Genomic DNA, 26,881 nt, shown 5'->3' with positions numbered 1-26,881 from the left:
ATAGGGGGGAAAAAAGTAAAAGAAAAAAAAATCACCACGCAAGACAGCATTCTAGTGACATAAATATACAAATGAAATAAAAATAAATAAAAAAAACTCAAACATCCATACAACAAGTTTACGAATATATCTTCCTAATTCAGCCTGCTAATTTCCTTCTCAGGGCATTTGAACCCATCACAGCTGGACTGACAACTAAACCCCCCCAAAGACAGAAATCATAAGAAAAAAAAAAAGAAAATATCCTAGAAATAATTTTTATTCCCATAAGAAAAATGTCAACATTAAGGACAAAAATAATCATGTCTCTAAGACAGTAAATGAAAGCGAAAAAATGTCCTCAAACGAATAAAACTAAATCCTATAAAGAAGAAAAGCCCCCCCCCCAAAAAAAAAAAAAGAACTACACTGTGGAATCGACTTTATCGTGCTGGTGGTGTGTCTCACCTTGGCAAGCGTGCGTGTTGCAGAGCGCCTCCTCGGTGTGGAGACCCAGGCAGATGTCCCCCCCGTCTGCCGGCGGCGGGCTGCTGCACGCTCGGGTGCGCTGGTAGTGGCCCCCGCCGCAGCCCGCCGAGCACTCGGACCACGACGACCAGCACGACCACGCGCCCTTCACTGCAAGCGCAAAGCGGCGCCCCATCACATGCGTGTTTACTACTGTGGTACCCCCCCCCACACACACTTTTACTGTAAAACCTCTTAAAAAAAAAAAAAAAAATGTAAATACAATTTATCTTGCACACCAGCCACAAACCACATTTTGCAGTAGTTGACGTGCTGCCTTTTTTCAAAGTTTTTTTTTTTCCTCATGAGAAATTTTTTCTTATCTGTACGAGTCATTCTTTTAGATATTTTTTGTTTTTCTTTTATCTCTATGAAAGTACTTTGTTGTTGAGACTTTTTAGGAGTTTTGTTATAAGGGACATTTTTTTCTATTTTGGATATATTTTTTATTGAGAATATCTTATGTGGGTATTTTTTTCTTTTGAGGACTTTTTAATAGGAACAGTTTTCACCACATTTTGTCATAGTTCTTGGGATATTTTTGCGATTGCTTTCTTAAGTGGATATTTTTTCCTTTTTAGAATTTTTTTCTTTTCTGGATATTTTCTTACATGGATATTTGTTTCCTTTTTAGGATATTTAAAATATATATTTTTAGTTATTTATTTTATGATCGGGACAACCATTCAAAGTCATATTAACAATTTTGGACATTTTAGATTTTCAATTTACAATATGCACGTTTTTTTCAGTACACATTCTAATGACCATAATCCCTTGTCATATTGAACTATCAAATCATTAATTCAAAATCAGACCTGCAGTACAATTGCCATAGATCCATACTTTTACTCCATTACAATGATCAACATATACTTTTGGACTCTTCCGCATCGGGTGCGTGTTTTGGCACGGCAACATGACCATGCATTCGTCCTGCACGAGCCGGTCAAAAATGAATCATTTTTTGGGGAAAAAAACTGTTGTGTGAGTGTGCCTACAGATCAAAAATCGAGAAAAAAAAAACAAACAAAAAACTAATCAGCTTTGGCATGCAACTCTTCAAATGCGATTGCCCAAAACGTCGATATTTTCAGCCCACCTCAAAGCTGAGAAAACACCTCGTGGTAAGTTGCAGATGTTTCCATTGTTGTTTTGGGCAAATTTAGAACTACTCGATGGTGCCGCCCACACAATCTCTAAGTCTGCCCTACAAATACCTCCGTCAAAAAGTGAAAAAAAAAAAGCGGATAATGCTTCTGTTGGGTCCAGTGCTTGTGTTGTTACTTGTGCGCCACTTAAAAATTAAAATGGAAGAAGTAACTCCCAAATTTACTTAAGTACTGTAATTTCCGGCCTACAAGCTGCAACTTTTTTCACACGCCTTCAACCCTGCGGTTTATGCGGTGATGCGGGTAATTTGTGCATTTTTTTTTTTTCTAACGGCCGCAAGGGGGCACTCGTGCGGAAAAAGTTAAGAGTGAGATCAGTGGAATATATGTGCCGAGTAAGTGACTTTTACCGGTCCGGCCCTGTTAGCGTTGCACTAGCGCAGGGGTGTCAAACTCAAATTCACAGTGGGCCAAAATTTTAAATTGAACAAAGCTGCGGGCCAAGGTTGAACAAATTAACCTTTCAACATGAAACCAAACAAGTGTGTAATACTTGAAATACTGGCGGGCCAGCTTTAACATAAATTTAGGGTTAGGCCTAATTGCCTTTCGGGCTAAATATAATTACAAATTTGGCCCACGGGCCAGCATTTAACACTAGCGTGTTACTCAGTGATTTTTTTTTACCAGTATGTTTTTTTTTTTTAACCGTCCCTGTTAGCGTGGCGCTAGCGTTAGCACGGCGCTAGCGTTAAACTCTATGTATCATCTTCCTTTGTAAATATCTCAATCTGGGCGCTTGCGGCTTTTACACAGCTGCGGCGTATGTATGTACCAAATGGTATTTCCTTTACAAATGTACTGGGTGAGGCTAATAACCAGATGCGCTGTGCAGGCCGGGAATTACAGTAGTTTTTCATTGAAACTTTCTCACTCAAGTAAATATTTGGGTAACTACTTTTTACTTTGAGTCATTATTCTAAAGTAACAGTACTCTTACTTACTTACAACATCTGTCGAGTGTTGATGTGAGCTCAACGAACGCGCTACACAAACACGTCGTAATGCCTTTTGAGGTCAGAATGAGACGTCGTCACCTCCACCTTCCAATGAAAGTTTGTAATCCCGGTCTGAAGAGTGTAATTTACAGACCGTTCTCACACACACGAGCACATCACTAATCTATATTGGCTCCATCCTTCCCCGCTAATCTCATCATCAATTACAATTTCGCAGCCATCCTCTCTTTTGTCACTGGCCCTGTCCTTGGCTGTGTGTGTGTGTGTGTGTGTGTGTAGCGCACGTCCAGACGAGCCGTGCACATAATGCTCATTTCAAAAGACACTCTGATTGGAGCTACCCCCCCCCCCCAAAATCCCCCCCCCCCTCTTGGCAGAATGTATTCGAGGACAAAAAGGATGAACTTTCTCACAAAATACTGAGCGGTAGAAGGTTTTAGCATCCGGCACCAGGACATCAGCTTGACACGAAATCCGGCGTTGTATGTCTATCATGACAGGATGCACAAAAGCACATAGCGTAGGACTTGGGCAGCCATTTTGGTTTGAAGCATATTGATTCTTTTTTAGGCCAATTTCCAGTGGTCAACCTCACACCGAGTGGTAGAAAGTATTAACGTTTGGCACCAATGCACAAAATCTGGCACGCGTGTTCATCGTGTCGGGATGCATAAATATCTTAAAACCTGTACTGTGAAATGCACAAGTAGTCGGCCATTTTGTTTTGAAGTGGTCAATTTTTTCGTGGGGGGGGGGGGGGGGGGGTTCAGCCCATTTCCATTGGCCAACCCCAGAACGATTTGCATCTGGCACTGGAGTGTCTGATAAAGAGAAAATCTGACGTGTTTGTCAATCATAACGCGACGTAAATCATAAATCTTACCCTGTCATTGGCACCATTTTGATTGGAATGTGTTATTTTCAGTGGCAGGATGGAGTAAGATTTTCAGGTTTTCAGGGTCTTACCTGGACAGGCCTGGACGTTGCAGTCCTGGTACTCGACGGGAGACCCTCTGCAGGCTACCGGTGCGCTCTTGCCCTCCAGTCCGGCACAAGATCTCCGCCGAGTGCGGTATCCTTTGGAGCAGCTCTGCGAGCATGCGGACCAGGAGTCCCACGAAGACCAGCCGGGGGCGCTCGAGCCTCGAACTAGCGGGGTCCTCAGCAGCTCCTCCACCAGGTCTACAGGGGAAAACGGAGTCAAGACTACTACATCCATCCATTCTCTACCGCTTCTCCGGTTCTGGTCGGGGGGGAAGTAGCTTTAGCAGGGATACCCAGACTTCCCTTTCCCCAGCCACTTCTCCTATTTTTACACCATGAATCCTTCAAGCAAAAACCTCCTTGTATTTTTATTTTCATTTGATATATATATATATATATATTTGTTTTACATCCTGGTTCAAAGAGAGTTCAACGCTGACCGGGGAAAAATGCAATGTGACGCATGAATCCATTTTATAGAGACAGAACAGTTTCAAAAAGTGGCGCTATGACCCCAATTTGTATGAGAGGCCATTTAAACATACAAGAGCCTGAAGAAAGTCCTTTGTGGAAAAGGCACAACAATCTGTTGTAAAAATTCAGAAGCTACACAACGGAAGAAAACACATTTTCTGATTCATTTTTTTCCGATTTAAAATATCTAAGGTGGAACCTCGATAAAACAGAGCCCGACACAAGGGATGTCTGATATAAAGGTCAGTCAGGACTGAACAATGTGTCCCGAAATAATTTCCATTCGTCACTTAAAATGCCGATGACAAAGACTTTTAGTTCCAGAATTGGCCGCTGCTGTTTACTGGCGCTGAGACACAATAGAGGCAGAGAATGGGACCCAAATATACAATATGACCGGATCCAATCAGAAGAATTGCCTCTCCCTCCTGCCAACACGGAAGCCATTTTGAAAGTGGCACATTTCCAGGGCATCCATTTGATGTGGCAACAATGGTGGTAATGATTATATCAATTGTCTATTGTGCATAGAGCACTGCTCAGAGAGAGTGCGACTAGCATGCCGGAATACAGCATCTGCAACACACTATTTTTGGTACAGTAACATTTTTTATTTGTATTTTTTTTTTGCAGTTCCGTTCGTCTTTGGCAATGGATTTGGTAATAGGCTGCACACTAATTCCTCAAAAGATCATGAAAGCGACCTTGATACGCCTAAAATGCTGATGTCAACAATGTCACCATGAAGCATACCAGCAAGGTAAGTTTGGCTAAAATGGACAACTTTTTAAAACATTTTGAAGCTTCATACACAAACAGAGACAACACACACACATACAGTATATGGACATATAGTTGCCTGCCACTTTCGCTCGCTTACCGTCAGTGTCGCAGGCAGCGCTGCCGTCATTGGGGCAGAATCGGGTCTCGAGCTTGCGCCGCCCCATCTGCAGCAGGTGCGGGTCGGCCAGGCGGGCGCGGCACACGTAGCGGGTGCGCTGCTCCTGGCGGGCGCCGGCCTGGGTCACGTTGACCGGGATCCACGGTGTCCACGGCGTGTTCCGCTTGACCTCCGGACACGCCTCCAGATTGCACGCCTTGTACTCCTGAAAGTTCAGGCAATCCTTCCTTTCAGCGTTTACTGCCCCGTGAACGTCCGATTCGACGGGGAACTTTTATTAGCTTACCAGGGCACATCCCGGGCAGCTGTTGCCGTTCTCGCACGTGCGCACCCGCGAGTGCAAACCCCCGCTGCACTCGCTGCTACACTTTGTCCACAAGCTCCACGGTGACCACAGCACTGGCTGGGGGCAGGAGACCCCCTCGTTGCACAACCTGTAGGGGTCGGGGGGCACAAGCACAATGACTTTGTATTTTGGATTGTTCTGGAAAAAAAAAAAAAGACTTCTCATAAAATTACTACTTTATTCTCATAAATGTGTAAGTTCTTTTCTTGAAAAAAATACAGAGCTCTAAGTTGTAAGAAAAATCTGACAATCTTCATAAACTGAATATTTTGACTGAAATTGAAAAAAAATGCGGCACGGTGGAGCAGCTGGAAAGCGTTGCCCTCACAGTTCTGAGATGTCAGGTTCAATCCCGGACGTCCCTGTTTGGAGTTTGCATGTTCTCCCTGTGCCTATATGGGTTTTGTCCGGTTTCCTCCCACATCCCAAAAACGTGCACCATTACACCATTAATTGGACACTCTAAATTGCCCCTCGGTGTGATTGCGAGTGTGGCTGTTTGTCTCTATGTGCCCTGTGATTGGCTGGCAACCAGTTCAGAGTGTACTCTGCTTCCTGCCCGTTGCCAGCTGGGATAGGCTCCAGCACTCCTTGTGAGGATAAGCAGCTAAGAAAATGGATGGATGGATTTTATTAATACTACACATAAATCTAATTATATAATATAGACTTTTTGCATTAAATAGATATAACATTAGTCCCTTAACATTAGAACTTCTTTCTCAAAATGTTTTTATTTTTAATCAAAAACTTGTTTTTTGTAATTTTGCACATTTTCCCTCTCACAATTACAACTTCAATATTTCAAGTTCCCATTTCTAAAAACAAACCAAAACCAGAACAGAACAAAAACAATTATTCTTGTAAAATTCTTCAGGATTTTACTAAATTTGGGGGAAGGGCAAAGACCTTTTTTTTGCACTTTGCACAATTTTGCACTTCTTTTTTTTTAAATGATGAATACAACTTTTTTCTACTGAGAAATGCAACTTAATTCTTGTAAGATTCAGCTTTTTTTTTTTCAGTTTAACAGTCAGGTAGTAAATTAGCATTGTACACCCCTGGTCAAATGCCAGTTTGTTTATGAATCACTTATTTCTGTCCACACCCGCAACCCAAGTTGCAATCCTATCAATGCATTTGTTTATTTTGACTTCCCCTTTCCAGATCAATTATGCAGGTTAGAGATCACAATCATGGGAGACAAATGTTAGACACAATCTCGTCATAAAAACGAAGCATTTCAACAGGGGTGTGTGGACTTTCTCTATGGACTTTTTGTTCACCTCTCGTCACGGCTGGCCCCGACGCAGACACGCCCTCCGTGCCGCGGCGCCGGGTTGTTGCATGAGCGCTGGCGCAACTCGAATCCCGTGCCGCAGCTGGTGCTGCACTGTCCCCATGATGACCAGGGCGTCCAGCCTCCGTTTCTATGGCGACGCATACAAACAAGACCATGGATGGAGCTCGTCAAACCAACACGGGGCAAAGTTTATTTCATATTTAATTTCACTTCACAGCAAAGTGTTTTTTAATCTTCTGAAAATTATTATTATTTTATTATTATAACATTATCCAAAGTAAATTAATCAAATGATTATTTCATGAGAGGATTATAAAAAAAAAGAGTATTTTAATCATTTTTAAGGAAAGAAGAATTGCTAAAGTACACAAAATACACAAATTTATTCTAATTGTATATTTCATTTTTTTTAATTTTACTGCTGTATATGTTTATCTAACGTAATATATTTATTATTTGGAAATGATTATTTTGTTGGGATGTCAATTGTTTGCATTGCAAGTATTTGTTTCTTTAAAATTAAACAAATACATTCTAAAAAAAAATGAAATAAAATACAGTAAATCAACGCACAAAAGTGAATAATAATATAATTATAATTTTTTTAATGTAACTATTTTTACACAGTATTACATATAGTGTATATATATTTAAATGTATCAAAGATTTTCATTTGGTTAAGTTTGTAATTTTGCAATCTTTAACCCTATCACTATTTTTAAATATGACTTTTTTTCAAGAAAAACATGTTTGAAAAATTATTTAGGGAAAAACATTACCTTTTGATAGACCAATTGCAAAGGGGAAACATTGGTTAAATTAATGCCAAAAATAGTGAACAATTCCTGCTCATTTTAAAAAAATATATAAATTCATTAATTTATTTCCTAACCAATTTGGTCTCAATATATTCATAAAATTTGTTATGACTTTATTTTAACCAACCAAATTAAGGTGCAAATGGCTAAATGGATGCAAAATATGCTTGAGTGTTTTTCAAAATGTACAATAAATGCTCAGCAGGCGAATACACGGAAGAGCAAGTCAGAATTCGAGTGTCGTTGCTGCGTATTGACTTTTGCGGCTTTTCGTCCCCCACCCCACCTCGAGCAGTTGGCCACCTGGATGGTGGCGCCGTCGCACATCCTGCCCCCGCAGCGGGGGGCGGGGCTGTCGCACGACCGGGACCGGCACCAACACGAGCTGACCCCGTCGGCGCCTCCGTCCGCTCCGTCGTCGTTGTTGCACGTGTGCCACGCCGTCCAGCTCCCGAAGCTGCCGTGCCTGGTCTGGTTCTGCGTCTGGGGGGGGGGTTAGGAACCAGCCCGCAAGTCGCATGGGCGCAAGTCAGAAGTCGCGGCAAGAGACGCGGCGGGGGCGCAGCTGCAGCGTTTACGTGGAAACGACTAGTTGTTACCTTTTCAAAGAGGTCTATTTTGATACCAAAAAGGCATGCTCTTTTCTTGAAAAATAATAACATTTTATGCTCATAAGAATTATCTTTTGCATCGAAAAATACTAATAATTTTACAGAGCTTCAGTTTTTAGTGTGAGTCCGGTGTGTGACTCGGACCCGGTTAGTCTTCATCCACGACTGCGCTGTCGTCTTACCGGACACGCCGTGATGTTCTGCTTCCACTGGCTCATGTTGGTGCTGTCCTCCAGCGTCGTGCAGCGCCGCTGACGCGTGTCCCAGCCGCAGTAAGGGTCCCGGGCCTCCAAACACAACCTGTGGAAGAAAAATGAAAAAGAAAGAAAGAAAAAAAAAGAAAAGAATGAAAAAGTAGCCACAGACTCCCCTCCCAAGATACCAGACACACAACATCACAAATAAATATTCAAAACCGGCTGTGCTTGGAAGCTAATTGAAGGTTAAGCCGCTAATGAGGAAACGTACGGAAGTAATGGCCGTAGCGGCTCGTTAGGTTCACTTCCTGTCTGCCTCCGCAGCACTTCCTGTGCACGGCTGCCTCCATTAGAAGGAGCCAGTGGGAGCGAACGAAGCGACAGCAGGCGGCGGTCGCATCTAATGGCGAATCTAATTCGGTGGTTCGAGGTCAACAGCCGTGATATCGATTTGAGGATCAGCTGCACGGAACTTTGGTCAAGGATTCGCTCATCCGCTGGTCTCTTCAAGCCCATTGGTGATCTTTTTTTGACCCGACAGGAACGCCGCATTTCAAACATTAGACAGACCTCCAAACTGTGGCCCTCATGGTAAAAATGTTAAATGGAAATTGATGATGATGTATGACGTGTCACATTCGCCCATTCAAACACCAATGGGCAGGTGCTGCCATCCAAGGCGCTGCCAGGCACACTGGGAGCAAATCAGGGTTCAGTCTTCCCCAAGGATACATCCATCTATCCATCCATTTTCTTAGATGCTTATCCTCACAAGGGTCACGGGGCGTGCTGGAGCCTATCCCAGCTGGACAGGAGGCGGGGTACACCCTGAACTGGTTGCCAGCCAATCGCAGGGCACATAGAGACAAACAGCCGGACTCACAATCACACATCGGGGCAATTTAGAGTCTCCAATTAATGTTGGATGTTTTTGGGATGTGGGAGGAAACTGGAGCGCCTGGAGGAAACACACGCAGGCAAGGGGGGAACATGCAAACTCCACACAGGTGGGACGGGGATCGAACCCAGGACCTCAGAACTGTGAGGCCAATGCTTTCCAGTTGATCCACTGTGCCACCCCACAGATACATACATACATACATACATATACATATACACTTACACACATGCACACACATATATAAAATTCTGATTAATTAATTAGAAAGCCTCTACACAGTTACATTTTTAAATCTAATCCAAGTATAAATATACACATACATACACACACTCAGATACACAATTGTTTTTGTATAATAATTAAAAATAATATTCTCTCATATCCTACTATGTCTAGATTTGTTTTACAATTTGTATTATTTTGGTATAGTGTTGTTCCTTTAATTTAGAATTTTTTGAACAATGATAACTGTTCTGTTTTTTGTATTGAGTGTAGTTTTTTTCAAACGTCTTTCTCATATGATTTATGACCATGTTTTGTGCAAATTTTTTTTATTGGAACATATATTTTTTGGGGCTTAAAATTCTATTTTCAGCCTCAATATTGTCCTATTTTTAATCCAATATTTTCCCCCAATATTTGGGATTATTTTACTTTTTTGCCATTTAAATCTCATGGCGTAGTGCTCAATTCCCTTGATATTTAACATTTTATTAAATATTTTAAAAACGATGGATATTTTATGCACTACTTTTTTTTTTAACCAATAACACACAGGATGCAGTATACAATGTCCTCTGACATGAAATTGTTTACAGGCGTATGAAAATAACTTGGCAGGGAGCCACAGGCCACCGGTCAAAAGGATGACACGTCAGCAGCCGTAAATCTTCCACCTTCGTTTGTCGTAAAAATCATCGTCTGCTTTTACGGCGGGTGTGTCAATAAAAAAATGGCATTGGCGCATCTGATTGTGCTTGTGATGGACACGGCGGAAAAACGATACCGTCCGTCCCCCCCCGGGGGGGGGGGGAGCATGCTGACGCAGAAGTCTTGCCACTCAAGTTCTCCCCAGCGGCGAGGCTCCTTCCCCCCGGGGGGGGGGGGGGGGCAGCCGGGCCACGAGTGGGCTTCCCGCGTGATGCAACAGCGGATCATCCAATTAGGGACGCTCAGAGTGACACTAAGCAGAGCGCATTATTTCCACCATACAGTTTGGCAAATGCTTGTTTGTTTCGATGTGCCCTGCAATTGACTGATGACCAGTTCAGGGTGTATCCCGCTTCTCGCCCCAAAATTTTGCCATAATAAATACTGGATAACATACACACAATGTGCAAACAAAAACATATTTTTCCCTTCTAAGAAAAACTGCTCAATGGAGCATAAATGTATGATAGTCTTTTGTATGAAGTGTACGTGCATATATTTAAATACGCTATAGTATTGAGCAAGAGTTCGGTCAGACATGTTGTTTGATGAGGTATAATTTACCGTAATGTCGGCGTTAGACTCATTAGCATTTGTGACCACGTACCTCGCGTGGTTACACATTAATAATATAGTTCACTGACGGCATATCAATACACCAACGTTGCGCAGAACCCTGCAATGTGATTATTACGTACACGTACATGGGATGAAGGAAGAAAAATTATGTATTGTGCAGCCTAACTGTGGATTAAAATAAAGTCAAGTGGGAACTGTAGAGTACTGCGGCCAAACGGAAACTGTGGAGAACAATATTACGGTGGAGAACAAAGAAAGGGGGGGGGGGTGAAGTAGAGACAGGAATACAATGTAGGAAAATAGACATGATGGAGTATAATTCTGTAGCAATGTTGTCACTGAAGTTTTTTTTTTTTTGTCCTCTTTGGCTGTTCGGTCAAGCAGAATGGAGGTTACTTTTATCCGGGAACAATTTTTGTGTGTCGCAATGGAATTTATAAGCTGCTGCTGTGGATTCCTAATATTATAATGGATGTTTATTAAGAATATTAGTCCATCAGTCGAACAGAAAAAAAAGTTTCTACAGGAGAGAGTGGAAAAAGACAAAAGATAAAAAACTATCTGTAAACAAGATGAGAAAAGTACCGTATTTTCCGCACTATAAGACGCACCTAAGAGCTTTTAATTTTCTCAAAAGCTGACACTGCGCCTTATATATGGCTCAATCTTGAGCCGCAACAGGTCTCGCACCTACGGTAAGCAGCCGTTGACTCCATTTTCCCCTGTGCGCGCAATGCATGCTGGGATTTATGACTGCGCGGAGTGTTTGTGTAAAGACCCCCAAATGACTTCTATAATACTACTACTATTACTACTACAATACTACGTCACTGACTTTAACTCGGGGAAAATAATAAAACCGCTGTTTATTCATTTTGGGAGTAAATGGAGTTGTCAGAACGCTGGTTTGTAATCTATTAATAAAGTTTGACTGACCTGACTGTTTTGTTGACATTCCCTTTAGCGCAGCTTCACCTAATGAATGGATAACGTAACCCCAGCCTCTACTGTAGCATCTATTCTATGCGCTTTATGTTGTGGTGCGCCTTATATATGAAAAAAAGTTTTAAAATTGGCCATTCGTTGAAGGTGCGCCTTATAATCCAGTGCGCCTTATAGTGTGGAAAATACGGTACACCCATAGATATATACAACCATGATAGAGCAATGAGTGTTGTGGGGGGCAGTAGTGTGACACCCGGTGGGGGAAGGACAGGAGAAGAAGAGACAGGACAGGACAAGGACATGAACCTTGGTGTATAACTGAAGTAAATGAAGAAACTGGAGACTGTGGAGTGGAAAATGACACAAAGTGGGGATGTAGCACAACAATATAGCAAAGTTGAAACTATGGAACAGATAGAATACAGCAAAGTAGATAACAGTGTGGAGTGCTGTAAATTGGGGACTGTGGAGGACGATGCAAGATGCCAAGTAAGTAGAGACTGTTTAGAAAACTGTAGCAAGGAAGTCTATGTACCAACTTAGTTGTTCTAATAATTTGGCCAAGTTGTGTTGCTAGAGCAAATACGCTAGAATTACAAATCAGGTTTCGACCCAGCAAAAAACAAAACAAACAAACAAAAAAAAACCCCTCATACATATTTCGCGAGTTACTGCAACTAAAGCAATATAGCACCTCAGCCAGTCATGCTAGGACACTATTGCAGGTGACGCGCTAAAACAAGGGTGTTGTGCCGCAAAATCAGCTCACGGGATGAGTTAGCAAGGTGGGCGGAGGATGGCGCGGCGCCATTACCTTCAGGTGCCAAGTTGCCAGGTCAAACCTAATTACTGCAAATAGAGGACAACACGCGCACGCACACACACACACACACACTTGCACACAAGGCGCGGGAGGCAATCGCTAAAAGGCTACATATCACCTGCTGTTGCAAAGGTCTAGCAACGTAACCAAAAAATGAGATGAATGGGCTAAATGCTACCTACTGGTGAGCGGGTCAATAAGAGAAAAGTGCGAGGCATTTAAAGTACTTTCACTTAATTAAATTTGCTCGCAAGAGGCTCGTAGCCACCGCGGAGGAAGCACAACGCTACCATTTGGCGCGTAAAGCTAACAGCTGCGCGGCGAGCATGCAGCCTTTACCGCTAACGGCGGGCAAGCACACACAACAGTGGTGGGGGTTAGCAACGTACAAACAAGGAAAAATGGTTTTCTAATCAAAATGGATTTTGTATATTATGGGACCTAACATTCATTTTCACTTTAGTACTCAATCTGTACTTCTTTAGTTTTTATTTGAGAATAGAAATTGAATCAGTATTTGTACCGTTGTAATTATATAGTTTGTGTCTGTTCTCCTACTGAAGTAAACACTTATATGGGCATTCAAGGTTAAGGCTAAAGGTTAAATAAATCAATATAAATCATTTAGAAATTCTCTGTAACCACTCTATGCAATAATAATAAGTAATAGAGCAAATTTCTCACCTGGTCTGAAAACCTACGGTTCTTCCTCCCCTGCCATCTGTCAGTAATGCTAATATTTGCCAAGCAGACATTTTATTTTTTTTTACATCGCCATGGCTTCAGCAAGCTGTCAAAATGTGTACCGATATTACAAATCAAGATGACGAACACGGCGACTTGAGTTGGGGGTGAGGAAGAGTGTCAGAGTGAGTGGTCTCTTGCTGGAGGGGATCTCCGTGTTCCACTCGCTGTTGACGTCTCATTACATCAACTACCTGACACGTGTGTGTGTGTGTGTGTACGGTGTATGTGTGCATATTCGGGGATGTGCGCTTGTTTGTGGGTCCATGCAGAAGTGTGAGACTGAACATGTGTTGGTATTTGTACGTGTCTGCATGTATATGCACATGTGCGTATTTGTGTTTATTTATACATAAGTGTTTATGTTTTGTGCAGCCGACACGGTGGAGCAGCTGGAAAGCATTGGCCTCACAGTTCTGAGGTCTCGAGTTCAATCCCGGACCAGCCTGTGTGGAGTTTGCATGTTCTCCTCGTGCCTGCGTGGGTTTTCTCCGGGCAATCCGGTTTCCTCCCACATCCCCAAAACATGCAACATTAATTGGACACTCTAAATTGCCCAAAGGTGTGATTGTGAGTCAGTCTGTTTGTCTCTATGTGCCTGGCGATTGGCTGGCGACCAGTACCCCGCCTCCTGCCCGTTGACAGCTGGGATAGGCTCCAGCACTCCCCGTGACCCTCATGAGGATAAGTGGTGAAGAAAATGGATGGATAAATTGCCCCTAGGTGTGATTGTGAGTGCGGTTGGTTGTTCGTTTCTATGTGCCCTGTGATTGGCTACCCCGCCTCCTGCCTCTTGACAGCTGGGATAGTGTCCAGCATTCCCCGCGACCCTTGTGAGGATAAGCGGCAAAGAAAATGGATGGATGTTTTTGTGCATGAGGTCATGTGTGTGTGTTTCTGTGTGTCCAAATGTGTGAGCGTTTGATTGCGTATGCCTGGGTGATGATAACCATAGTACAGGAACAGGTACAATGTATGAAAAGTGTTAGCATAACATTAGCAACACAATATATTACTTATTTGGAGAGATACCAGTTCTGGGTGTACCCTGCCTCTCGCCCAAATCCCAACCTTGCCTGTGGAGTTAGCGTGTTCTCCCTGTGCCTGCGTGGGTTTTCTATAGTTTCTTTCCACATCGCAAAAACATGTGTAGTAAGGTTGGCTAACGACTCAAAATTCCCCGTGGGTGTGAATGAGAGAGTATAAATGGTTGTTTGTTTAGATGTGCCCTGTGACTGGCTGGCGACCAGTTCAGGGCGTCTCTCCCGAAGATAACCGGGATAGGCTCCAGCACGCCTGGCACCCTGGTGAGGAAAAGCGGCTCGGAAAATGGATGGATGGATGGACAATTTAATTACAAGGGGTGCGTACCCTCCCCGAAACGTCCTTCTGCTACATGGCCACAAAAAAAAAAAAAAAAAAATATATATATATATATATATATTTTTTTTTTTTAAATTTCTTTTTTTTTTTACAGGCTTAATTAATCCTGGCAGAGGATGTTTTCATCAGCCGCTACTGGGCGGCGGATGCATTGTGCGAAATTAACTGCCAACAGGGAACAGAACAGAAGCAAACAGCAGCTTCCCTCACTGGATTAAAGGGGCTCTTAGTAGATACCCGTGTTTTGTTTCTAAATACATTAAATATGTTTGAAGATAAGTCCTCAAAACGTATACAAAGACATAACAATATAGTGCTGAATTGAGATATAATACAATTCAAGCATTTTTTTTCACGCTTTGAATTTTCCTGATTTGTGGGAATGGCTAAAACAAAGCCCCGTGACATCACGGGATTGGCGTGTACCGTATACTTTTTAACGCGAGTTCCCTCCCTCACTATATGAGAACAAAATGACGTCACTTCGTCTGGCTGCTCAGCTCAGTGTTAGCTGCGTTGACTTCGATAACAAGCCCCATTTACCACTCATCAAAATCTATGGAGTGTACAACAAAAAGTGGACACGTGAATACGGTTTCCCCGTGATGGGAAGTTTCTACAGCAACTGAAGGAAAAGTTGTGTGACGAAAATAGTTTTTAATTGTTTTTTTAAGGAAGACCAAAAATAAACAAAAGGATTGAGAAATTGAGAAATAAATGTCTAATGTCTGTAAATGCGTCGGCCTGTAGCCCCTCACTCCGATAAACTTGTCATCATGTGCTCTGCTTATTGCACAGATCAAAAAATCCATTTTCACTGTGGTCCCCAACTAGTACACTTTCAGGAAGAACTGCTCCACCGGTGAAACCGGTCTCATCAGTGGTACAGACAACCCTCACAGACCTGGAAAGCAAGAACTCCTATGTCCGACTTCTTATCCTGGTGTTCACCTCTGTCTTCAACAGAATTATTCCAGAGACGTTGGTGCAAAAACTGCACAATCTCGGATGGAGTCCATCAATGAGAACCTGGGTCCTGGATTTTATCACCTACATACCGCAGACTGTTAGGATCCATAACACTGTCTCCTCCTCCATCTCCCTCAGCACTGGCTGCCCACGGGCGACTTGCTTCGCCCGCCACTGTCATAAAGTGATGTTTGCAGACGACCCAGCAGGCGTGGAATGCATCACAAGAAAGGATAAGTACGAGTACAGAGAGGAGGTAGAACATCTCTTGGACTGGCGCAAAGACATCATTGCATCAGTCTGAAGACACCCAAGGAGATGGGGACACATCAGAGGAGCAGCAGTGGAAGGGGTCTCCTGCTAGAAGTACCTTCGGTTCCACCATTTTGAAGACTCTCACTTGGAGCTGAAACGCTTCCAGTCTGCTCAAGAATGCACACCAATGGCTCCACTGTCGCCACCCTGGGGATGGGTGTATTGAAAAGATTCTATGGATATCTGGTGGAAAGCGTCCTCACCACCACCATCACAGCGCGGTCCGCCAGTTGCTCCGCTTCAGAGAGGCAAAGCCTGCTCAACAGGTTGTGGGGGAGAACCATCCCCACCAACACAGACATGTTCACCAGTAGATGCGGAACTGCACTCCGCATCATCAAGAACCCAACCCACGCCACACACTCTCTTCCATCCTCTTATTCAGTGTGCACGCTGCATTTGGTGGAGGGCCACCAGGGTGAGAAACAGAAGCTATTAGACTCGAACAGTACTCTGTAGACCCAGCATCTGCAAAGGTGCATACTGTAGCTAATTGGAGACTTAGGAGCACAACGCAGATAAACAGTGGACTCACGTCTCAGTGCGGTACGTAGAGCACCTCTCCAGGGGGATCTTCAGAACTCGGTCGCTGAGGCCCACAAAGAGCGAACGGTCACTGTGCAGGATCTGCAGGTTCAGGATTGGCTGTCGCACGCCAGTTGGGAGGAGCTCCATCTCTTCCAGGTAGCAGCCTTGCAGGTTCTTGTTGGACGTGGCCAACGCTTTTAGAATGCTGCCGTATTCTGCACATGGAACAAGAAAGTTTCCCGACTTGATGGATTATTTCTAGTTGTATTGTTTCTTTGTAATGTGCACTGACCGGTGGCGATGTACATGACGTGGTAGAGCGTATCCATGCCCTGCACGATGTCCACAGCCAGGTGGGAGAAGCGCACGTCATCCTGCATGACCAGTGGGTCCACTGACTCTGGTTGAACCACTTCGTTCATCAGGAAGAGGCGCTGCGCATCCTGCAGGCTGCGCTCTGTCAGACCCTCGTTTGGTCCCTCATCCTTGATGGTCCCGCACTGACCATGGATGGGGGCAGAAAACACACTGTCTTGTCTTCCTGAATAAGTGATTGATGGTGATCACAGTGAAACTGACCTGGAAGTTGCTGATGGGATTTGGGGTCGGCATCCAGGTGGATCGAGGGTTCTCCTGGGAGCGGAATGGCCCGTTGAAGGTCCGCGTAATGGCACTCAGGTTGAAGGCGCACACGGCCGACGCTGCAATGCTGTTTCTGGGTATGAGATACGGGAAAGGTCAGGACAGGACAGAACAAGACAGGAAAGGGGAACGTGGTATAGATGAGGAAAGGATAGGACAGAATGGGAAAGAAAATTGAGGCTATTGATGGGTAAGGAAATGACCCGACAGTAAGGAAAATTGAGAAATTGTAGCGATGGGTGAGGACAAAGCATGGCAGAGCAAGATAAAACAGGATGACTGGAGGAAAATCAAAATTGTTCAGGATTGGGTAGACCAAAATGGGACAGGTCAGGAGGGGAAATGGGAGACAATATGAACGGGACTGAACAAGACAGAGTCGGAAATGGGACAGGATAGGACAAGAAATGACTGAACGGGAAGATGTGAGATGTTGGGAATATGCCAGGATTGGATGGGAAAGGACGAGACAGGACAGGAGGGGATGGAATAAATAAACATTCAGCAAGGGAGAGAACAGGATAGGATGGGAGTGAGAATCAGAGGTATGGATGGGACAAAATTGGACAGGATAGGGAAGAACAAGACAGGATATGACAGGAAAAGATGGTAGGGGGAAAAGGGGAGAAATTGTGGATGGACAGGACAAGGGAACAATTGTAGGTCATAAAAATGGCAGGATGAGATGGTGTAGGTAAGGGATACTAGAGATTAAATTTTAAATGTGACTGGACAGTGTGGTAGATAACAATGGGAGATAAGTTGTATTTGACAGGACACGACAAAACAAGACAGGAAGGGAAATTGTAGAAGGGAAAATGTTGAGTTGTCATGATGGGCTAGGACAGGGCAGGATAGGACAGGAGGGGGGGATGGGAAATATTTATGGTACTGTATGTACAGGACAAATACAAATGGTCCGGGTTGAATAGGTCGGGAAAGGACAAGACAGGGTCAAATAGGACCGGACAGGATGGTGGATAAAAATAGGAAATGTTTTGGACGGGGCAGGACAGGACTTGGAGGAACAGAAGTTATGTGAGTTAGGAGTTGAGCGACAGCATCTCCAAAAAAAAAAAAAAAAAAAAAATGTTAACTTATGACAGCAGACTGGCTGACTCTAAATTGAAGTGCATTACAGATAGATATGGACAGGATAGGACAGGACCCGATGGGAAAGGAAAAATGATGACACCCCCTTAACGATCCTATCGGCAGCACATGAATGCGCCTTATTTGGCTGCAGCTTGAGCTTCTCGATCAGCTGTGCGCAGTCAATAGGAACACAATTAAAATCTCACTTGGAGGCCAGGTGTCACACACGAGAGAGAGGGGGAGACAAAGAGAGGAGCTAATGACTTCCTTCCTTTACCGCCGTGTATTCCTCTTATTTGTTGCCGGGCTCACCCACACGCTTTCCCGTCACCACGCGAGTGTGAGTCAGCGGTCTTCAGCGAGACTTGTGGGAGGACGACCGGCTGGCGGGTATATAAAAGCAAGTAAACTTGAACTTTTGTGCATAGCTTGTTGAGATTTTTTTTTTTCCCGGGGTGCATCACTGCTCCTGAATCTCACGTTGCTGAGCGAAAATTGTTTGATGTTCTGAAGTTAGTGAAAACTCAAAGGAAGCTGGGGAAATGATACTAAAATGGGCAATTTGAAGCAAAATGGCAGATTTCCTGTGACTTTTAAGGAACGGCTTCTCGAGAGGTTTCGGTGGGTCAAGACGGATGTGACGAATAAATTTGTTGCCACCTGAAACTGGCGTTGGGGGCTGAAGTTTCCCCCCAAAAAAGAGCTGCATTATTACAGTTTCCTGATATATAGTAAGTCATTAAACATTAATGCCATGTTTGCCCACATGCAACGACCAAGTCTCTAATTCTCGATGGAGTATTGCCCATCTGTCTAATACGTGTTTCAGGCAGTGATCGGGGGGGAAATGAAACCAGAAGTATTTTGTCTTTGAAAAGACGACTGGAAATGACCACAACGACCCGACATTGGCCGCCACGGAGCAAAATGTCAGACTCTCTGTGTCTGACCTCATTTTCGTGCCGAAAGTGAAACGGCCACAAACACAGCGAGGCCGTGTTTCAACGGGGCGATGTCCGGTGTGCCGGCGGACGGAGGAAATAGGGCTCGCTCAGCGCTGCTCGTGAGTTACATACACATTTTTACACTGCACAACAATGGTGACATTTATTCGTGAGTCAGCAAACACCTGCACAAAAACATCGCCGGTGTCGAACATCTCTGATGCTTGACATCATAAATATGTGGTAAAAACGTGTTACGACCTTGTACTTCCTTGCCCTGAATCACATGACTGCACTGGATAACCTTTCAGTGCAGGTCTATGCATCGCGACATCACTAATCAATCCGCGCGGGTCACAGGTGTGATTAGCACATTTTAGCATGACCCATCAGTTTAATATACATTCATTTCCATAAATGTGGTAGCAGGTGGACCTGGAAATGCTCATAAATGATCTTTAAATGACCAGTTCAAAGCCAAATAGCAGACCTTCACTGTCCTTTCAGCCTTTTTTTGTGGGCCTACTCATAAATAGACTTCGTCTTTTCCTTTTGGCTTGTCCCGTTTGCGTCACTGCGATGCTGATCCTTTTCCATGTAAGCCCGTCTCCCGCCTACTTTCGCTTCACACTAACAGCCATCACGTCTTCCCTCACTACATTTTTCAACCTACACTTTGGTTTTCCTCGCGCTCTCTTGCCTGGCAGCTCCATCTTCGTAATTCTTCTGCCGCCCCTCTCATTCACTGTTCTCGTTAATATATTTATTATGGACTTGCGACAAAGTCAAAGTATCATCCTTGCTTCGAAGAGTCTTGTTCACAGGACCAGCTCCTACAAACTGATGCAACACTATCTTCCGAGAAGTGGCCAACGACAACTCCATCATAACCAAAGAGTGTGCCACATCGTCACCAAAAACTGTACCTTTTTTCATTTCATCTGCTCACCCCTCCTTTTGACCTTGTGTGTTTTCTAATTAAAAAAAAACAAAAAAAAAGAGTACGTGAGAGGCTGGTTCAGAATATGTTTGGAGACTGTAACTGGCCTGTCTCTCACGTCCTCCTGATCTGAAGAAAGACGACTTCTTGTCCGTTATTTGTGCAACTATTCCAGCAAATTAGGTGATAAACCTAACATTCACGCACATATATTTTGTGTAACTTCGGCTAATCTTCATTCCTCTCTTTTCCAGTGCGTGCCTCCATCTTTCTAATTGTCCATCCGGCTCCTCCCTGCTTTCATTGCAGATCACAATGTCATCTGCTAGCATCATGGTCCAAGGGGATTCCATTCTAACCTCATCTGTCAGCCTATCCATTACCAGGGCAAAACAGGAAGGGGCTCAGAGCGGATCCCTGATGCAGTCCCACCTCCACCTTAAATTCTTCTGTCACACCTACGGCACACCTCACCACTGTTCTGCTGCCCTCATATATGTCCTGTACTATTCTAACATACTTCTCTCCCAGCCCTGACTTTCCGCATGCAGTACTACAGTTCCTCTCTTAGGACTTTGTCACAGGTTCTCCGTAGATTGACAAAGACACAGTGTAGCGCCTTCTGACCTTCTCTGTACGTCTCCATTACTATCATCAAGGCAAATAATGCATCTGCGGTACTCTTTCCAGGCATGAAACCATTCGGTCTCTCGCAAATACTCTTCTGTCCAGACTCGTTTCTACTTCTCTTTCCCATGACTTCAACGTGTGTTTCTTCTTTATTTTTTTAAAGTTCCCACAGCTCTGCACATCACCTTGTTGCGCTGAGGACACTTTGAAATGACCAAAATGATCTGAAAACGGCTGCTTCAAAGCACAACGCCAGACTTTCTGTGGCTCGAGAGTCTTTTGTTCAGTACGTCTCCTCAGACAAACAACACCTGACCAAATTTCGCGTTGGTACAGTATTTGTTTTGGCTGATCCACTCCCAGCTGAGTGTGTCAAGCACAGAGCACATCCGAGTGAGTCACAAAAGATAAGGAGGCTCGTAATTAGTAAGTAACGGCAGCTTAGTCCTCGCCCACTTAATTAAAAGGCGAGCGCGGTGCGCCGCGAAGGCCGTCGCCTTAGTTTCTACAAGCCTCCTTTCACACATGCTAATTATTTCCATTATCAATCCATCACTTTATGGAGGAGATTAAACGGCAGGGAGGAGAACAAAGTCATCTCCGCTTTTGTTGTTGTTTGGTCGGCTTGCTGTAGCCGTGTCAGCGCAGGGAGAAGTGCGAAGGTGTGCTGCTGCCCAGGGCGCACAAGGCTGGTCGATAGGTCTTGTCGGGAACGGGCTGTTATAACCCCCCCTCGCCCCCGTTCAAAGCACGTTTGGCATTTTTGCCACAGGCCACATTGCAGCTATAGCTTTCCTCTGAGTGCAGTTTTATTTGTAAGATCTTATAAATGTACATACACGCAACAAATTGATTAATAGCTACTTTTGAAATTTTCCAGTTAATGGAAGTAGTTCATTTTTTTTTTAAGGGACAATTTGCAATTTTGCTGCTGATTATATCAGGAAACTAAGTACATTGTAGATTCATAGGATTTGCTTCAGGCTTCAGGCAGATCTGGCCCCCAGGCCTTGAGTTTGACACCTGTGTCCCAGCGAGAGTACATTTTGAAAGTCTGTCGGGATGACAGCGATGCATTCACATCAAACTGAAACAAAATGCCAGATGGAAATAATTGGCATTACACCGAACTTGGTAAAACAACATGTGGACATGCCGAACGTTATTGTCGCGTGTGTAACGGAACATCTGCAAGTGAGCTCACTGGAGGCCTTATTTTGGGCTTTAAAGACAGATTCCCATCATTGTGGAACAAACCGTCACTGATGGTGCAGTCGAAATCTAATGAGTCATTAGTTAGTGTGAGGAAGGCGAGTAATACGAAGCATCAGCACCGGGAAGAAAGCACTCAAAGGAAATTACTTACTGGAAACACAGCAGGTGCTCACGAGTGGAAAGCCAGAACATCACAAAAACACCTTTCTACTTCCTATTTCTTAACGCGGCTCGGGAAACAATTGGTGGTTCCAGATGCGTTGGAGTCATCGAGACATCCTGTCGATGTCATGTGTTTGCGCATTGTCGTAGACACTTCTTCCCCTAGATGTGATGCGCTAGAACTTAACAAAAAAGCTCCTCTCTAGATGTCATGTGTTCAATTGCAGTTAGTAATTGTGATCATTTTGATCATTTTCTTAGCCGCTTATCCTCACAAGGGTCGCAAGAGTGCCGGAGCCTATCCCAGCTGTCAACGGGCAGGAGGCGGGGTACACCCTGAACTGGTTGCCAGCCAATCGCAGGGGAGATCGAGACAAAACAGCCCCACTCACAATTACACCTAGGGGCAATTTAGAGGGTGCAGTTAATGTTGTGCGTTTTGGGGATGTGGGAGGAAACCGGAGTGCCGGAGAAAAACCCACACAGGCACGGGGAGAACACGTAAACTCCTCACAGCCGGGTCCGGGATGGAACCCGGGACCTCAGAACTGTGAGACCAACGTTTTCCACCTGATCCACCGTGCTGCCGATCACTCAGGATTATTAATTAATCACAATTAGTCCTCCTGTTTTTATTGCATTAGTTTTCAACAAACTCAGAGTTCTGAGGACCCGGGTTCGATCCCGGCCCTGGCTGCGTGGGTTTTCTCCGGGCACTCCGGTTTCCTTCCACATCCCAAAAACATGCAACATGAATTGGACACTCTAAATTGCCCTTAAGTGTGATTGTGAGTGCCACTGTTGTCTGTCTCGATGTGCCCTGCGATTGGCTGGCAACCAGTTCAGGGTGTCCCCTGCCTCGTGCCCGTTGACGGCTGGGATAGGCTACAGCACTCTCCACGACCCTCGTGAGGATAAGTGCCAAAAAGTAAATGGATGGATGGATGTTAGATAAATTCTATTTTACTAAGTAAGGGCTCGTTGGATAAATATGCTATTACAAAGTGAAATAAAAAAACTGTGACACAATGGAAGAAAATGCAGTTTATGGATAAAATTAAATAACATTCGGTTGCAAGCACTGAATTTTTAGTTGAAAATCCCCGTTAATGTAGTTAATTGTCAAGGATGGTACGTCTCCGTAGTTCTGTCAGTCGTGCGCTGCTAACTCGACATTTGTAATTTCCCTTCTCTATTTACTCCAAGCGTTTTTTTTTCCCATTGCAATCAGGCTCCCCATAAAGAGCCAAAAAGTTAAGTAAGTCGAGGCAGCTGCTACAACGATTGTAAATCGCGTCGTACGGCGACACACCATCTCTCTGCCAATGTGCCAAGAGGGCCGACTTAAAAATAAAAGCTTTGCATATTACCACATTGGACATCAATGCCGCTGTGGGTTTTTATTTTGAAGTTGGCACCAGCTTAATGAAGCCTTAACCATGCGTTCGCCCCGTGGTGGCTGACTGATGAGGTTGCGGGCACGGTGACAAATTTCATATGCAGCAGTGCCTGCATTTTAAATGTAAAAAAAAAAAAAAAAAAAAAAAAAAGCGTTCAGGCTCATTAGTTGAAAATCATGATCACAATTAAAATTGTAATAATTATGAGACCCTAATTGCAGTCATAAAAAAAGCTATTATGGAAAATATATATGAGACATATAGGTGCAATCGCTAACGACCGGTAGCTATTTTCTAGATGTCTTGTGTTCATACACAGTTGTAAAATGCAGTGGTCCCTATTTGATCATGTGTTCAGGCACAGTCGGAAAAAAAGAGCTCTACAGGTAAAGTCCTCAGGAGCAGTCAAAAAAAAAAAAGTTTTCTCGATTCATTCCGGTGCAGTTGTACAAAAGGTTGCTTTAAAAAATACATTCTCTAGCATTGAGGTACAGGTGTTAAGGTCTTTTCTCTAAATATTATATTTTTAATACTGTTGTGTTCATTACATGTGAGGCATTCAGGGGCAGTCTTAATGTTTTTCTCCAGATCTGATGTATTCAGGCATGAACATAAAAAGGATGTTTTCAAAATGCGAAGCCTTCAGGTGCAGTCGTAAAAGTGGTGCGATGCATTCAGGTGAAGTAAAAAAAAAAAAAAAAAATGTTCTCTAGATGTATGTTGAGGTACAGTTGTAAAAAAACACACTCTTGAGATGTGGTGCATTCAGTCACAGTGGTAAAAAAGTTATTGCAAAAAACTACCATAATTTCCGGCCTACAAGCCGCGACTTTTTTCACACGCTTTCAACCGTGCGGTTTATGCGGTGATGCGGCTAATTTGCGCATTTTTTCTAACGGCCGAAAGGGGGCACTCGAGTGGAAAAGGTAAGAATGAGACCGTCGGAATATGTGCCTGCCCTGTTATTGCTGCGCTAGTGTAAGCGCTGCGCTAGCGTGTTTCTACTGTTATACTGGCATGTCTCAGTGATATATACCGGTAAGTTTTATTTTAACCGGCCCTGTTAGCGTTAGCGCTCGAGTTAACACTAGCGTTAGCGCAGTGCTAGCATTAGCGTCACACTCGCGTTAAACTCTTTCTGTGTACTGTCTTTCTTTGTAAATATGTCGTGTTTCAATGTGGGTTTCAATGTGGTCACTTGCGGCTTTTACACAGCTGCAGCGTACGTATGTACCAAATGGTATTTCCTTTACAAATGTACTCTGTGACGCTTGTAACCAGGTCCGGTCTGTAGGTCGGGAATTACAGTACATGAGGTGTTCAAGGCACAGTTTTTAAAAATCTATTTTGTAAATGTGATGTGTTTTTGCACAATGGCAAAAAAAGAAGACAACTAAATGTGAGGCATTCATGTAGTCACAAAAAAAGTTATCTTGTGATGTGATATGATGCATTCAGGTACAGTCAATCATCTTCTCTAAATGTCATGTGTTCCAGCACAAATGTTGTGAAAAATGTATCTATCTATATATGCGTCTTGTTGCGTCACTCACACGTTGGTGGTGAAGATGGCGTAGATGAGGTCCTGTTCGGGCAGGTGGAAGGTGCTCTGCAGCTGGTCGTAGTAGAAGGGGATCTCGCCCGAGCGCGAGCAGTTCAGGCGCGCCTTCATGAAGGTGGTCCACGTGTCCTCCAGCAGGAAGCGCCCGCCGATGTCGTTCTTGCACACGCGCGCCACCCGCGAGTACACCGTCTTGCCGCAGTCGTGCTCCACCGCGTTCTCCCGCAGGAAGAACAACGTGAACAAGCCCATGTCGTACGCCGAGATGAAGTGCGGCTCTGCCGGCAGAAAAGGAAAACAGGGTCACTCAGGCGCAGTTATAGAAAGATAGGTTATGTATAGTGAAGCTGTGAAAAAAATATTTGTTTGGGATTTGTCGTAAAAAAAAAGATTTATAGGATTTGGGGCGGCACGGTGGGTGACTGGTTAGCACAACTGCCTCACGGTTCTGAAGACCCGCATTTAAATCCGCATCTTATCCCCGAGCCTGCGTGGGTTTTCTCCGGGCACTACGGTTTTCTCCCACATCCCAAGAACATGCAACAAAAATTGGACATTCTTAAATTGCCCCTAGGTGTGATTGTGAGTGCGACTGTTTGTCTCGATGTGCCCTGCGATTGGGTGGCGAACGGTTCAGGGTGTACCCCGCCACCAGCACTCCTGCGACCCTTGTGAGGATAAGCGGCTCAGAAAATGGATCGTAGGTGGGGACTGGGAATGGTTGCTTGTCAGCGTGTGCCCTGCAATTGGCTGGCTCGATGCCAAGTGTTCAGGTGCAGTCGTAAAAAAAGACGTTCCGAGTAGTACACTGTAGAAAAATAAATTCACATATGGTGCATTCAGGTGTACTCAGGTGAACTCATAAAAAAAGACACTCTTTGGATGCGATGGATTCAGGCACGGTTGTAAAAGAGAGACGTTCTTAAGTTGTAACGTGTTTACGTGGAGTTTTGAACAAATAAAACCTCTAGATGCGATGCATTCCGGTGTTGTCGTAAAAAAAGACTAAGCAAGATGAATTTGGCTTTGGTTGTTAAAAAAAGACATTCTTCGGAGTGCAGTCATTAGAAAAAACTACGGAGATGGTGCATTCTTGCGCATCCATAAAAAAAAAAAAAAGACACTTGGGCAATGTTGTAAAATAGACACTATGGATGGGAAGCATTCAGGCACGGTCGTAAAAAAAGATATTTTCGACGTGATGCGTTCAGGGACAGTCATAAAAAAGCACTGTCTAGAGGGGGCTTCGTTTGGGCTATTTGACGAAACAGACATTGTAGAGGTGATACCTTCGGTTGCAGTCAAAAATTATTTTCTGTAATGCAATGCCTTCGGGTCTTTGGGGAAAAAAAAATGTTTTCTACATTTGATGCATTTGGGCACAATTGTAAAAAAGATGCTCTCGATATGATGCATTTGAACATTTCCCATGAAAAAAATTATCTAGAAGCAACGCATTTGAACCCGGTCGTGAAAAGATCTTGTTGATGGGATTCGTTCGGGTCCTAAAAAAATTGAGGTCTGTCGATGTGTTGTGTTTCCGTGGTGTAGTAAAAACTGTTCTCCAGGAATGATGCATTTAAGCACAGTTGTAATAAATACACTAAATGCAGTGAATTTGTGTGCTCTTGTTCAAAAAAAAAAAAGTTCTCCAAATAGGGTACATTCAAGCACGGTCGTGAAAACTATGTTCTGGGGAGGTTTTAAAATAGTTCTTGAAATAGTTATAAGATGAGATGATGGAGAATTTGTAAAAAAGAAAATGAGTTATAGTGGGTACAGGTATATCCATATAAAAAAAAATGTTAAAAACTGGAATTGTGAGGTGGTTTATTCAAGTGTTGTAAAAAAAAAAAAAAGAGCTGTAGATGAGATGCGTTTGGGAGAAATTGTTAGTAAAAAC

General features: G+C 43.8%; 1 protein-coding gene across 6 annotated transcripts in view; it reads right to left on the bottom strand.

The window, feature by feature from the left end:
* The window catches only part of sema5ba (sema domain, seven thrombospondin repeats (type 1 and type 1-like), transmembrane domain (TM) and short cytoplasmic domain, (semaphorin) 5Ba), an 88,018-nt gene that overhangs the window by 12,064 nt on the left and 49,073 nt on the right, over positions 1-26,881 (bottom strand). For all 6 annotated transcript variants that reach the window (XM_061841972.1, XM_061841974.1, XM_061841975.1 and 3 more), the window contains 11 exons: positions 24,971-25,256; positions 16,969-17,104; positions 16,682-16,889; positions 16,397-16,604; positions 8,258-8,375; positions 7,751-7,947; positions 6,630-6,773; positions 5,284-5,431; positions 4,977-5,202; positions 3,605-3,820; positions 448-618 (listed from right to left, as the gene is read on the bottom strand). In XM_061841972.1, the coding sequence (XP_061697956.1) occupies positions 448-618; positions 3,605-3,820; positions 4,977-5,202; positions 5,284-5,431; positions 6,630-6,773; positions 7,751-7,947; positions 8,258-8,375; positions 16,397-16,604; positions 16,682-16,889; positions 16,969-17,104; positions 24,971-25,256 (2,058 nt within the window). The remainder of the gene's footprint in view (positions 1-447; positions 619-3,604; positions 3,821-4,976; positions 5,203-5,283; positions 5,432-6,629; positions 6,774-7,750; positions 7,948-8,257; positions 8,376-16,396; positions 16,605-16,681; positions 16,890-16,968; positions 17,105-24,970; positions 25,257-26,881) is intronic.

This window comes from Syngnathoides biaculeatus, chromosome 14 (genome assembly GCF_019802595.1).
Source record: "Syngnathoides biaculeatus isolate LvHL_M chromosome 14, ASM1980259v1, whole genome shotgun sequence".
In the NCBI taxonomy this organism is placed as follows: domain Eukaryota; kingdom Metazoa; phylum Chordata; class Actinopteri; order Syngnathiformes; family Syngnathidae; genus Syngnathoides; species Syngnathoides biaculeatus.
Note: the sequence above shows the minus strand (reverse complement) of the source record. Positions and strands in the feature narration are given on the sequence as shown.